A 14,905-nucleotide genomic window follows, 5' to 3' on the forward strand; every position below is an offset into this window, starting at 1 on the left:
GCTTCATCTGTATTTTTGAGGGGGAGCAGTAGCTTTCTATTTTCTACCCTGCCATACACACCATTGCTGTTCAGTGTTCTGATGGTGGACTTGAGAACATCAATATTTGCCAATGTGAGACAGTTCAGTTGCTTAGAAGTTACCCTGGGTTCCTTGTAACCTCTTAGACTTTTAGACACCTTGAATTTGGAGTTATCTTTGATGGTGTACCACTTCTGGCTAGGGTAACGGTCTTGAATTTCCTCATTTGTACACAATCTGTCTGTTTATTGGTGTAGTCCAGACTCTTTAGAGGTAGTCGTGTAACCTGGCTTTATGGACATCAACAAATCTTTTTCTGTGGTCCTTAGACACTTCCTTTGTTTGAGTAATACACCAATGTGGTGTTTGTGTCATCAGACTTTGCAGGACTTCTGTTCTTTAAATAAAACAGGGCTTCTGTTCTTGAAATAAAACAGGGTCTCTCACTCATTCCTGTCATCCCATTGAAAGAAAATACCAGACTCTGATACAATACTTTTAGTTTAATTTGTTTAACAAGGTTTTCTTCATCTACTTTTAAGACTTGTTAGAAAATCAGATGGTGTTTAAGGTCACATTCATATAAAAATATAGAAACTTTTAAAGGGTTCGCAAACTACCACGTATCACAGATAACCAATGGAACAGACATTCAAAAATTGAAAGTTTATAACTTAAAGGGGACCTGTCACCTTAAGAAATAATTCTAATTCCTACTCTGTGATATTAGTTAAGCAAAATAAACTTCACTTACAACTATGAAGATTTTCATTCATCCAGGTCATGGTATATCTAGTATAAGTAATTCTACAACTATAAGTGGTGGCATGCTTCTATTGCTGTTTTGAATAACTCAGGCCATGTGGGGTTTTCTGAACCATCATAACCTTTGAATTAGCAATTTATTACCAAGTTAGGAGGTCAACTTACTTTCTTATATTCATAAATATCAGTCATGTTTTTGGTAGCAATCCCATTAACCCCACTGACAAATGGAAACTGGGCTGTCAACCACTTGTCTTGTACTTTCAGTGACCTGCCACGTATTTAAGTATATGTAAATCTTTTAAAATAAATATATATAAAGTACATTTCAGTTTGGAGAAATCGTCTACAGCTGTATAAATGATATCAACAACTCATGGACCAAATCATTTTGCAAAATACATTTTCTAAATTTAAATTAAAATACATTTGTACTGAGCACATCTAATAGCAACTTGTTCTTTACTGTGAAGATAATAGTAAGGTATATATAGTACGGTAAGTTAGTGTTATGGGTCTGCTTGTGGCCATTTTCACCTACTTTGGCACCTCCTGCAAGTTTTAAGACAGTCCCCTGTCATACAAAATATTGTGCCCTCTGTAATATTATTTAGTTGTTTTAAAAGTTCAGTAATCTACATTTTAGAATGTAGTCTAAAAAATATTCAGTTTACTATATAATAGACTCAGTTAATGCTAACCATTTATAGGAGAATAAATATGAATTGATGTATAATAAAACAGAATCCTCTGAAAACTTTTGCAGTTTATACGACTGACCCTGTGCCTTTCAAAGCTGTTGTGCCAAAAGCCTGGTATTAGCAGTCGAAAAATTGTGTTTTGAGCAATTCAAATAAAACATCTTTTCTGCTTTTATTTGCTTAGGTCAGAAAAATCACCAGTAAAAAAAAAATGTTAACTTGAAATTGTACTATATTTATAATCCTTTCATGAGTTGCACTGAATTTCTCAAAGATGGGATGGAGAATATTTTCTAGAGGGAGAAATGGGAAAATGCAGTTTGTAAAATATGATGAATTTATGAAGCTTAGTTACCATCAAGTACAAGGTACTGTCTTATAACTGATAAAAAGGAAAACATTTTTAAAAAAATTTACTTATTTTGTTTTATATGGATGGTCTTCCCAAATTCGGGCTTCTGGATTTGGCACATATGTACAAAGTTACTTATATACAAAATTGTTTGTCTTTCATTTTAAATCTCAGCTCTTAAATCACGTTCATCAATGTACTTGTCTTCAAAAAATCCATCATCTTCAGGCACAAAAGAAAGCTTTTGTTCAAATACTATTACTGTTTCTTCTTCTTCCCAGATTTTTCCATCGTTGCTTAGATCAATATCCACATTAAATTCTTCCTCAAACATATGTGGTGTCTCTTCCTTCAGACGATGATGGTTGTAACTAAGCAGGTAGTCATACCATCTTGGGAACTTCACAGCAAATAATATCACTAAGGATGTAACAATTCCAACAACTATCACTCCTACCAAGAAGGTCCAGCTATTTCCTGTACCAGAGAAATAGTCAGAGACAGTAGATGAAATGGACAATATTATTTTTATAAATTCTAAAATCAAATTACAGTCATTTGATGGTGACCCGTACTGTCAAAATTAAGGCTGTTTTTTGTTTACTAATCCCATACAAGAAGATGCATTTTCCCTCTCGCACTCAATTATTTGATTTAGTTGTACCCCTACTTCCCTCGGATGCAATTTAAGGCAATATTTCTCTCTCTGTTTATGCACTGCTTGTTCTGTCTCATTGCATGCTTCTTCACACATATGTTAATTAGCTGGCTTCTGCTACATTGTTTCAGAAGTCTGTTTCATATATCATGTCCTAATGAAGGCCACACCCCTCAATAAAAGTATAAAATCTTTTTAGTTTAGAGAGAGAAAACGAAATGCCCAAAGTAGCAAACAAGAAATAAGATGTGGAGCTTATGAATGAAATAGAAATTCCATAATCAGCAGCAGAAATAAGCTTGAGGAAATACACAGGGAATGTAGTAGAGGAGCTGATTGCTTTGACCAACTGATGCTGCACAGATTTTTAACATCTTCTTGTTGACGAAAATTTACTTTGAACTGAAAAGATGTTATACTTTTAATGGGGGGGTGGACTTCTTTAGGACATGATGTAAGAAACAGCGCTGTTTTGCTTCCTTAGCCTGATACTTTGGACTTGTTAAAAATTATGCATTATGCAGGGCTCCATTTTCAAATATTGATGCCAAAAAATAAGTGTACTAGGCGAACACTTAATTTTATTTTATCAATTGGTTTTAAAACTATTTATTAAGCTACAAATGGAGGTACAGGGGTCGGTTGTAACAACAAATTTGTGCTTAAACTTTTCATTAACTTTTTTCTCGCTTCTTTCACACCAATCGACCTTTGATTTGTGGTATTTTAGTGTGAGTTCCTTTCAATTAGCTAGGGAAGGTAAAATTTATAGCCATAGTCCTAGGTACTCTGCCTCCTCAATCTTTGTGCGGTCTTGGGGCTAGATAGAAATACAGTAATTAAGTTAGCAGAATTTGGAACAGCTCCACTCTACATTTATTTTCCTTTTCCTAACTTTTATTCTAGTAAATTTTAAGCACAATAATTAATGAATTCATTTTTTTAAATTGATCAAAATTTATTTATTAGCACAACACTTGATAAGTGAATGAATTCATTTTAGTTGTTATTAATTCATATACATCCAATATATTTATTCAATAGCATAGCACTTTATTAATTCATTCATTTTATTGCTAATTAATGAATTGAAATAAATTTAGCTACAGTATTGGATTTACTTCATATGGAAATTAATTATTTTTTCTTATTACACTTGGCACTCATTGCATTTTACATTTAAATGGACCAGTTTGGAGTATTAGTTGGGAAATTGCATGGGTGCTCTATCTTTGATTCTTTTAAACTTGTACTGAAAGTCAGACCTCTGCATAACTCAACAAGTAAACTACATTTAGATCTGTATGGGAAATGTTATCAACATTCTCATTTTAGTGGTTTTAGAACGACTAAACTCACATTTCCTAAATCCAAGAAAGTCATGGAATTTATTAAAAGGTCCGAATATAAAAAGTACCATGGAAAATGAACACATTAACGATGTGCTATAAAATATGAATACCTCTTAAATTCGAGTTTTTTGGACAATTTCTAGCAGAAAAAAAACCAAAAACCTCTAAAAGTCTGAATTGATTAAAACCTGTCCAGTAAAATCAGCGCAGTTCCTATTGACACTACTTGGCAAATTTTTTCATTAGAGGTTTTTGTGGTTTTTAGACTTAATAAATGTCAAATTTTTAGGGCTTTTAAGAAATATAGAAAAACCACACATTTTTTGAGATTCATGGAAAAAATAGAAATTCCATTGTTAGTAAAGGACCCCTTAGTCAAGAGAGCAGCACCAGAAAGCCTCTGAATGTCATGCAGTCCAGGCAGGTATGGTGATGCCTACGTTCCTCCCAGTGCCCACCCCTTCTTGAATTCAGCACAGCCTAACACACAATTTGCACAATGCCCTACTTAGTAGGTAAGATGCAAAAAAATGGCCGATTGCGCATTGACGTTGCATACTACATGGGACATTGTAAATGAGCCCGTGTCTCCTTAATTTCATCACATAAGTCTGTGCAAATGCATCTTACAGCTAGCTTAGTTTGATGATTTACCTTTTCTCGGCATACTGGTAGTTCTGTTGAAAGATTCAGGTTGAAAATCTGTTGTATTTTTTGTTTTATCCAAAGCTGTTGTAGAAACAATAACTTTTGTAGAACTTGTGTCTCCACAATTCATTTTTGCGAATATATCCTCAATTGTTGTGTTCTTAGGAGAGGCACACCTTGTCATAAGTTTATCTTCTGCAAAATATACACATGTTATGAGGTACCAATAATATATTACCACAGCAGCCTCACCCTGCAAGTCTGTAATTATTTTCTTTGTCTTCAGTCATCAGTATGCCTCTTACTCTTACTATAGCCAATAAATGCCAAGACTACTTGTTATGAAACTGTTTACTATTGCTCTGAGATAAACTTTGCATAATGACTGTGTCTCTGTTTTATTATTACAGGGAAAAAGGAAATATTTTTTTAAAATCTGAACTATTTGATTAAAATGGAGTCTATGGGAGATGGCCTTCCTGTAATGGAGCTTTCCAGATTTCTGGGTAACAGATCCTATACCTATACACACACATACTGCATACTGCAATAACTCAACACTCACAGGAATTGCTTAAAAAATCCCTTTTATTGTGCAAAATCAACGTTTCGGTCACATATACTTGATAAAGGTCTGAATATGTGACATTGATTTTGCATAATAAAATTTTTTTTTTTTTTTTTTAAGCAAGTCTTGTGAGTGATGAGTTATTGCTGTGGACGTGCTTCCTGAATCACCACTCAGCACCCAGGCAGTTGGTGATTTTTTTTGTGTGTGCCCTCCATTATTATGGTGAGTGCATATATATATAGGGTTTGATTCCTGCCAGGGTAACTTTGCTATCTGCAAAGGTAATGCTCTCCCTGTGCTTTTGTGGGTTTCCTTCCACACTCCAAAACCATACAGGGAAGTTAGTTGACTAATAAAATTGACCATAGTGTGTATGTATGTGTGAAAATGTGGACTTTCAATTGTAAATTACATTGTGGCAGGGACTGATGTGAGCGATATATAATCTCTGTACAGCACTGCAGATTTCGATAGCACTATATAAATAAAGGATAACAATAATAAATAATGACAGTTTCTCAACTTACCAAGTTTGACTGTGCTGTTGTTAAACCAGTTTAACATTTTTTTCATGGAGCAAGTACAATTCCAAGGATTTCCACTTATTGTTAAATTTAGAGAGCTTTTTAAATCTTTTAAAGCTTCTCTTATATCCAGGCTTGTTAGCCTGTTGTTATGAAGATGTAAGACTTGTAGTGCAGGAAAGGGCAATTTAATATTGTAAGGGAACAATGAGATTTTGTTGTTGCTGAGATCTAAAATCTTCAGGTATTTCAGGCATTCAAATGAAGCTTCATTTATAGTTTGAATTGAGTTGTGGCTGAGATTTAACATTTCTAGTTTGTTTAGTACACAAAAGTAATTCATTGGTAAGCTAGTAATGTTATTCATAATTATGTGGACTTTTGTCCAGTTAGAATATTTTTCTAGGCCTTTACATTTAAGTCTGTCTGTGCAAAGCACTGTTTCGTTAGATAATGACTGTGCATTAACCTGTATAAAAAAAACACAAATATTAATTGAATCCAGTTTGCGTTTGAATAAAGTAATTAATATGCCTTTTCTGCTATATTAAGGAGTAGGGTTTAAGGGTGCCATACTGTACTGCTAAATCTTCTCTTGCACATGAAAGGGGAGACAGGGGGGGCAAATTCACTAAAGGGCAAATGTTTGCCTGCAAAGGCTTTGCCACCCTTTTATAATATTTATGACTTCGTCATACACGATATGATGTCACTGACATTAAGATTGAGAAGGATGTAGCTTCATCTGATCAGTTCGCCAGGTCTAAGCTGACAAAGGAAACTCTGTCGAAAGAGGTAAAATTTGCACTTTAGTGAATTTTTTGAAGTAACAACCGGCCGCCTGAGCAAAAATTCACCTGGGAAAGGCCGCTAAAATTTGTTAGTGATGTGAATTGTCCTGTTAGTAAATTGACGATCTTCCTGCAGATTGGATTTCTGGCAAATTTTTGCTAGGAGACGGCCAATTCACCCTTTAGTAAATCTGCCCCAGGAAATGCATGGTCCGGCTGGAAATCTTCAGTTACTTAGCTAACAAATTGCTGAACATCATATATTTCATATGCCCTTTAATTTATTTTTTGTTGTGTAGAATACAAAAAATATTTTTGTGTGTATAAAGAGTGCACAGAAAGTAAAATTTTAGTATCAAGACTGTCTTAAAGCTCATTTACCTTAGAATGCTGTTGTATATAAAGCTATTTATACTGTGTAAAACCTTAGCGAATTTGATCAGAGTTTGCAGCGGAAAATGTTGAGATAAAATCGGACTTTGATAAATAACCCCCTACGTGTATGTTTAAATGCAATATATGCATTAATTTTAAAAAAAAAAAAAAAGCAGAAAAAACGCCTGTGTGTAAGAGCCCTTAGGCATCTCGGTACTCCAGGTGCAGACTCTAAATTGTTAACAATTGCTACATTAGTTTCTCAGCATATGTAGAAAGTTTGCAATAATTGTATCAATTATAACAGCTAACTTTAAAGGGCACATAATATAGTATTGTATCTGGTTGGCAGGAAACAATAAAAATGCTTCTACTGAGTGCTATACGGTCTACACCAGGAGGGAGCTCCTGGTTTGGTCGGCCATATTGGGACTCTTGTTGGGACTGCATTCGTATAATGTGGCATGTCAAAGGTCTCGGCATTATTTGCATATGTGTTATAGGATCTTGGTAGGATTTCCCCAATTTTATATACACATGTGCACAATGAGTGAGCCGGGAGACTTGCTAATTATGCACATGTTTATGACCAAACATGACCACCCTTACTGGGAGCTCCCTCCTGAAGAAGATAGCATTGCATATATCTTCTAGCCAAAATAAAACTGTTTTCCCCATTTCTGGGGAAGACCATTTTGCTGTGATAGGTGCCTTTTAATTAAACTCAGGTTGTACCCCCCCCCCCATCCCACCACTGCTTTGGGGAGACATGAGAGGTTGCAAAATAAAACTTCACTATTAGAAAAACAGTCAAAAATAATAAAGAAAATTGCACTTTAAAAAAAACCCATAGAAAGCTATTTTCTGTCCCTGGTTACCTGCACTGTGCTTTATGGCAGGAGCACCCCTGTTTGTCAGTGAAGCTGTTAGTCATTATGAAACTGCAACATCCCAGACTATGCTAATAATTTATTTCAAGTGGAAATTGGTAGGATTGGAAGGATGATATTTTCCACTTTCCCAGCACTCCAGCTGTACTTCCAACCACTTAAACCAGACTTATTTACAGATTTAGGTAAAAGACACAGGGTATCTTGTTAGACATTTCTAGACAAAATACAGATATGGGACCTGTTATCCAGAATGCATGGGACCTGGGGTTTTCTGGATAAGGGAACTTTCTGTAATTTGGGTGTACCTAGTTTGTCTACTAAAAAATAATTTAACAAGGAAATGGCCTTCCTGTACTTCAGAGCTACGTGCTTCCGAATAATGGATTTTATTATACCTGTACAAAGAAATATTTTATGAAGGCATATGGTAATAACTGTGGTTAAAGAACACAGAGATTGTTGCATTTAAAAGGGAAGTAAAGTCTAAAATAGAATAAGGCTAGAAATGCTGTATTTTGTATACTAAACATTAACAGGAACTTACTGCACCACAAGCCTAATCAAACAAATGATTTATGCTTTCAAAGTTCGCCACAGGGGGTCACCATCTTGTAACTTTGTTAAACATCTTTGCAAGACCAAGACTGTGCACATGCTCAGTGTGGTCTGGGCTGCTTAGGAATTGTCATAAATTATCAAAACAGCACAAGTCAAATAATATCTGCCAGAAGCTGTTCATAAGTATGATTGTTTCGCGGCAGAGCAGTTAGGGACCGTCTGAAAATTCCAGCAGTAAATAAAGAGGGAATTTCACTGCATACAGTCAGGTTTTTTATAACGACGGTACACATTTTTTAATTAAAGTATATTGGAGATAGGTTTCTTTTTCATTTAAAAAAGTAAATGTGGGATTTTATTGTTTGGCCTTTACATGCCACAGGCATAATTGCACAAGTCTGTGCTTCCAACAAGGTAACTGTCATAACGTTTTTAATAGAGGACATTCTTGGCATTTAGCCCTGATGACTTTTCCTTGAGAAACTATTTTTGATCTTTTTCAGATATGATTGCATAACCAACTAAATCAATATACCATCCCAGGTCAGCTTAATTTAGTGCTGAATGCTCTGACCAGTGAGCTTGAATATGCCACTCCCTTGTCTTATTAACTGACATATTTATACAGATTTGTTTATCAGAAATAGTTGTTTGTTAAAACATGCTTATCTTTCTTTTTGAGGTGTATGCGTTGGGATATTTTCTTATTGGAAAGCTTGCCCTGGAGATGGCTTGATACAGTTGTGTGTATGTACATGTTGTTTGTGGTGGGATGAATCTTTGTAGTATGTAAACAAATTACCTGTAACCAGCAGTGATCCAGAGTAACAACCTCGAGCACTCTTTAGCAGCCTTTGGTATTTGCAGTGCATAAGCTGTAGAGGGTCATAAGTTATAGTTTCATGGTATAAACTCTCTATAGGGGTTTATACTATGCAAATTATTCAGTATGTATATACCTATTATTAAATTCAGTGTTTATATGTGAGACAACATGAAGAACAACAAGTTTTGTCCCCTTGCGGAAATATAAAAGACTACTGACCTATTGCACATTTTGACTACTTCTTGAGAACACTGTTATCATCAAAACTGAAATTTACAGTGTCGGTCAGCGCTTATGACATCTGAAATTTCTATGTAATGCTAAAGTCAATAGGAAGCAGTACTGATTCTCCACACCACCAAACTTTGTCTTATACACATTTAAACATATTTTATGTTTACTTTTTACATTCTTAGATTTTAGTGTGTTTAAATACATACTTGCTGTGCATTTACAACAGAGATTATTCCAGGCCATATCATCAGCAAAAGTATTTTCATTTTTGCAGCCTAAAAAGAACAATATGACATTTATCATTCTAAGAGGCATATTTATATATCTGCATGCCAAACTACTATGGTAAAAAATATTCCTAGAGTAACTGTATGTTTGCAATTTTAGTGGGAAGTCAGTTCATTGTGGAAGAGTTCACAAGATTAAGAAGCTTAGAACCCAGTTTACTGTTTTATAGCCAGCACTCTACTCACTTTCTGTGTTATTGGGTTTACAACCCAGATTGAGTTTTCCCTAGTTACCCCAATTGACCAGGATTAAAGTACAGGACTATCTTTACATTATTTGCCCATTTTTTGGCCTTCAGTCTAAGCAGCTGGGACACAATTTGAACTGCTAATATAGTCCTGTAAAAATATTTCTGACCCTAGAACCATGTCTTGTTCTAAATCTTTTGGCATATACAGTTTCTTACTCCATGAATACAAGCTCCAAATGTGGGCCTTTTTACAGTATTCTATACCTTACCCTGTTTAAATAACAGGGCTTGGCCTCCCCCTCTTGCAGAACTGCATAAATTGCCTTTTATTTTACTTCAATAATAGTCCTATCCAATGACTAGCTAACTCGCTATGCTGAAATACCTATAAATCCCTCCATTTTTCTAGGTAGAGCTTCCTGCACAGGGCTGACTAACACATTCCTTTATTGGAGTGGTGCCTTTGTTCTTTAGCTTCCTTTCAAACTTTATTTTGTGTAAACTCATCTGCAGAGTACTTAGTTGACATCCTGGATAGCTCTTATACTGGCCTCTATATTTTCTTGTTTGTGTGTAGACCTCTAGAATCCTGTGATAAGGGCTACATGGGTGGGGGTGGTGGTTTCAGATCCAATCAATTGCACATTTGGGTCAGATGATTAAAAAGAACCTGCCATTGTAATGATCCTGTCGGCTTGCAACTGTCCAAATGGAAAGCCCCAAAAGTAAATTAAATTCCTGAATCTAATATCATGTTTTTTGTTTAAATGTGCGTATTTAATTTTACCAGGAGCAGAAAGATTTACTGAAAGGTTGGGCAGATAAAAAAAGGTTTTCAGTGGCACATGTAGTCAGAACAAGAAATGCAAAAGGATTACAGATTTTTTTAGTATTCATACTTTATAATAAAATGGGTGGATTTCACTTATCCATATTCCAAGACGTTGTACTTGACATTTATAACAAAAGGGCAAAAGGCTACACAAACAGAGCTTTGCTTAGGGGATTAATTTTCCGATAACGGAATCAAGCCATTAAAATGTCAGATCATGTCTTGCCAGGCTAGACATCTTAAACTATGTATCCTTTTAAACTGAAAAAGCCATGATTATAAAAGCATAAATGGCAAGATATAAACAATTGCACAATATTGTCAGAGGCTAAAAATAATTAATTATAAAGTAAAAGTTGAGAATTCTTACCTATGCACGGAGCCTGTTTATGCGAATTACAGCTCTGCCTTTCACATGGATAAGGAATAGTGCAGCAACTAGGAACACCTTGTTCTTATTTAACCTTTGGACCCAGTAACAGGTGAAACACTTCTTTAGCAAAAGATTGACTAGTTACTCCTACCCATACATAAAGCTCAGTCTTTAGCCAATAAGGAAGTATCAGTGAAAACTTGATTAGACCATTTGCTTCTTCACATCACAGAACATATCAGGCAGATTTCTTATCTGATGCCGAGACTTGGTTCTACTTAAAGATGTGCCATTTCTGCTGACTGAGCTTCGGGTCAATGAGTTGCCTGTGTGCAATATTCATTTATACTGGTGTATATTCATTGGTGGGAATTGTATTCAAGTAGTTACAACATAACTGCAGTTATTCAGATGTAAGGCTCTGCTTAGACTAATAAAAGAAAAAATATGATAACTGAATTGTAATTTGGGTTTTGTTATACGGAAAGCTTTGAACTATGGCAATATCTTCAGTTTTCACTGATTTGCTTTTTCTGTAATTAAATGACTATATTTTGTACTGATGTTATCTGTACTAGCATTGATTCTTGCTGATGGTTAGACAGCCACTGTTTTTTTTGTTTTTTTTTAATAGCCTTAAGATGTGATGTTCCTCATTACAGAAATGCCCATTAGAGTTTATTAACAAAAAAAGTTTATCATGCAATATTTTTACACAAATCACTGTTTTTTTTACCCACAATGCAGTGATTTTCAAACAAAATACTGGACATCCAATAAGTAGCTCCCACAGCAACTTGAGTGCAATGCACTAATAAGGTTGCAAATTAGAATCAGGTTTAGCAAATAAAACCCAAGTTTCTTAATGCATTTTTGTAATAATGGCATTAGTATTTGATTCACTTGATTAGTTGCAGCTATAAATGCAAGCTGCAAAGAAAGCTCTGGAACTGCAAGCATGTCCAGGCTGCTGATAATTTCAGTTGTCCCTTGCACACATACGCATAATTGCAACTCCCCACAATTATAAGTACATCGATTTTTTTTTCCAGATCTCTTGTATAGGTATCCATCATCCTTATGGTGGAAATCTGTAAAACCATGTTATCCCAAACTCTTTTACTAATATATGTGTTATTTTTTTTTCTTTATTAAAGGAAAGAAGAATTTATTAAAAGTGTAGAAAAAGACATTGAACTTGAAAAACAAGCAGCTGATGGTATCATTAGAAATATGTCAGAGGAAAAGCAAGCCATCTACTTGGAGATGAAAGTAAAGAATGATCAGCTGCTAAAGGTAAGGGCCATTATCATAAATAATAGAGTATATACATTTTTGTACTTACATCTAGCTTATAGTGTGCTGCTATTGCTTTTATTTAAACTGTCCATTTTCTACTATTTTAACTTTTATATACACTTTACTTGCCCATGTTTATAAAGCTTTTTCTTTATTATTATACAGAACAGTGTTCAGGTTTTGTAGATGACTACCCCATGGCGCTTACCTTGTAGGATTTCATCTTTAGTTGTTTTCTTTTTCAGTTAATATTTCATATCTTTAAAAAAGTTTTTTATTTGCTTTTATTTAGGATTTAGATATTCATCAACAAGAACTTGATGCACTGAATGCAAAGAAAGAGTCTTTAGAGGCTGTAAGTATTTGTAAATGTGACAAATTGTCACCTAGACCAAAACGTAAGTATTGCAATAGGATCTGTTATCCAGAATGCTTAGGCCTTGGTGTTTTTTCAGATAAGAGCTCTTTCTGTAATTTGGTTCTCCATACTTGAAGATAATTTAGATATTAAATAAACCCAATAAGATTGTTTTGCCTCCAATAAGAATGACTTACTGTATATCTTAGTTGGGATCAAATACAAAGTATTGTTTTATGACAGAGAAAAAGTAAATCATTTTTAAAAATTGGAATTATTTGATTACAACGGAGTCTATGGGAGATGACGTACCAATAATGTGAAGATTTCTGGATAACAGGTTTCCAGATAACAGGTCCAATACCTGTGGTTGCTTTCATGTAGGTCTACCACCTATTGAAAAGTAGACCACAGAGCACTTGGCCTACTGATTGGCTAACACTGACAGTAAGGGAAATTTTTGGAATGGTGTTTAGCCCCTTTCCAATGAAATCTCATTTATACAATCCATATTCATTCTGGGATTAAGTATTGCATTTATTTCTGGGTTTAGCTTGAGGCCTCCATTGTCCACAATAAGAGATTCATTGTGTATGTATATATATATATATATATATATATATATATATATATATATATATATATATATATATATATATACTCCACGAAGCTGCCAGCACTCATGACAAAGTTAGTATGTATGCCTGGGTGCAGAAACATCAAATTTTCACAATACCTCCAAAAAGAATCTGCACTCTCAGGGTTTATAGATGAATAAAATTGGTCTTTATTTACAGAACTTCAGTCTGACGTTTCGGGCCGAAACGCCAGACTGAAGTTCTGTAAATAAAGACCAATTTTATTCATCTATAAGCGAAATGCCAGACTGAAGTTCTGTAAATAAAGACCATTCTATTCATCTATAAACCCTGAGAGTGCGGATTCTTTTTGGTGGTATTGTATGTATGTATGTATGTATGTATGTGTATATATATATATATATATATATATATATATATATATATATATATATATATATATATATATATATATATATATATATATATATATATATATACTTCCTGCTTCTTGTCTCTATTTCCCTTGTCTGCATACAAGTTTGAGCCATCATTTTAGCCAAAAAAAGCATAACTGTGTTTCACATATGAGCACTGTAGATGAATAGCAGAGGGTGAACATAGAAACAAAAGTGCTATTGAATTCTTTATAATCCTCTTTCGTGGTTATTATCTACAAACTGCACTGTATTTCACCTTTGCCACATTTAGAATAGAACATGTTATGTGGTATATGGGAAGTAGCTGCTTTTGTGTACAGGCAAAATACTACAAACTGCATTTCTTTCTTTATAGCAAACTATATATATATATATATATATATATATATATATATATATATATATGGATAAACATCAACAAACCTATTGATACTATAGCAAGAGAAAACATGAAGTGCATAAGGTTCTGTTGCTGTTTTTTTACTTTGCATCTACCCTTTAATTAATTCTTATTTATTGTATCCTATCAGATTTTAGTGTTGTTACATATGTTTTGTACATATTTAAAAAAAACAACCAGCACTTCAGAAAATATGTTAATAAATAAGAAACCTGCTTTTATATTTATGTATATGCTCACACATATGAAACCACAGTTGTGAAGCAGACCATAACATTTTTGTCCCCCAGTTAACTTTAGGATTGATTGACAAAGCGCTTCACAATTGTGGTTTCAAACTTTGTATTACTATATCACTTATTGCTTCTCCACCCAGTGTTCTTAATATGCATATTTAGTTTATCATAGGCCTGGACCTACTGCAACTGTTTTTTGTTTTCTTCAGGATATTGCCCATTCTCAAGTTAAGCAGGAAGCCGTAAAGTTGTATGAGAAACTTCATGAACTGGAGTCTCGACGAGATCAAACAATAGCAGAAGACAAAAGCATGGGCTCACCACAAGAAGAAAGAGAAAGATTACTGAAGCAGGTGATGAAAGGAGTCTCAAACCTTTTAGAAAGTTTTACCCAATTTTTACCACAAAATAGGCAGCATAGCATTTTTTCCTTTTGTCTACTTGTAGGATAAGTTTAATTAATGGCTCATTGCAAGACATGGGAACCAAGAATGAACTTAATGAAACAATGCAAATTTCTAGTCAGAATTTCATAATTATGTAGTGGAAATTGTTACCGGCATTTAAAATGTTTTTGGCCCTTTTGTCTTTAATAGGTGAAGGAAGACAATCAGGAAATTGCAAGCATGGAGAGGCAGTAAG

At 34.3% G+C, this 14,905-nt stretch overlaps 2 protein-coding genes across 4 annotated transcripts in view; one reads left to right on the top strand and one right to left on the bottom strand.

The window, feature by feature from the left end:
• ift74.S (intraflagellar transport 74 S homeolog) overlaps positions 1 to 14,905 on the top strand; it is a 47,371-nt gene that overhangs the window by 15,276 nt on the left and 17,190 nt on the right. For all 3 annotated transcript variants that reach the window (XM_018243787.2, XM_041580100.1, XM_018243786.2), the window contains 4 exons: positions 12,110 to 12,248; positions 12,544 to 12,606; positions 14,473 to 14,616; positions 14,860 to 14,900. In XM_018243787.2, the coding sequence (XP_018099276.1) occupies positions 12,110 to 12,248; positions 12,544 to 12,606; positions 14,473 to 14,616; positions 14,860 to 14,900 (387 nt within the window). The remainder of the gene's footprint in view (positions 1 to 12,109; positions 12,249 to 12,543; positions 12,607 to 14,472; positions 14,617 to 14,859; positions 14,901 to 14,905) is intronic.
• LOC108706943 (leucine-rich repeat-containing protein 19) lies at positions 510 to 11,130 on the bottom strand. Its single transcript, XM_018243788.2, has 5 exons — positions 10,950 to 11,130; positions 9,476 to 9,544; positions 5,596 to 6,061; positions 4,504 to 4,692; positions 510 to 2,316 (listed from the first exon to the last, which is right to left on the bottom strand). Exons 2-5 carry the CDS (start codon positions 9,533 to 9,535, stop codon positions 2,003 to 2,005), a joined length of 1,029 nt encoding a protein of 342 aa, XP_018099277.1. The 5' UTR covers positions 9,536 to 9,544; positions 10,950 to 11,130; the 3' UTR covers positions 510 to 2,002.

The sequence above is a fragment of the Xenopus laevis genome, chromosome 1S (assembly GCF_017654675.1).
Source record: "Xenopus laevis strain J_2021 chromosome 1S, Xenopus_laevis_v10.1, whole genome shotgun sequence".
Taxonomy (NCBI): domain Eukaryota; kingdom Metazoa; phylum Chordata; class Amphibia; order Anura; family Pipidae; genus Xenopus; species Xenopus laevis.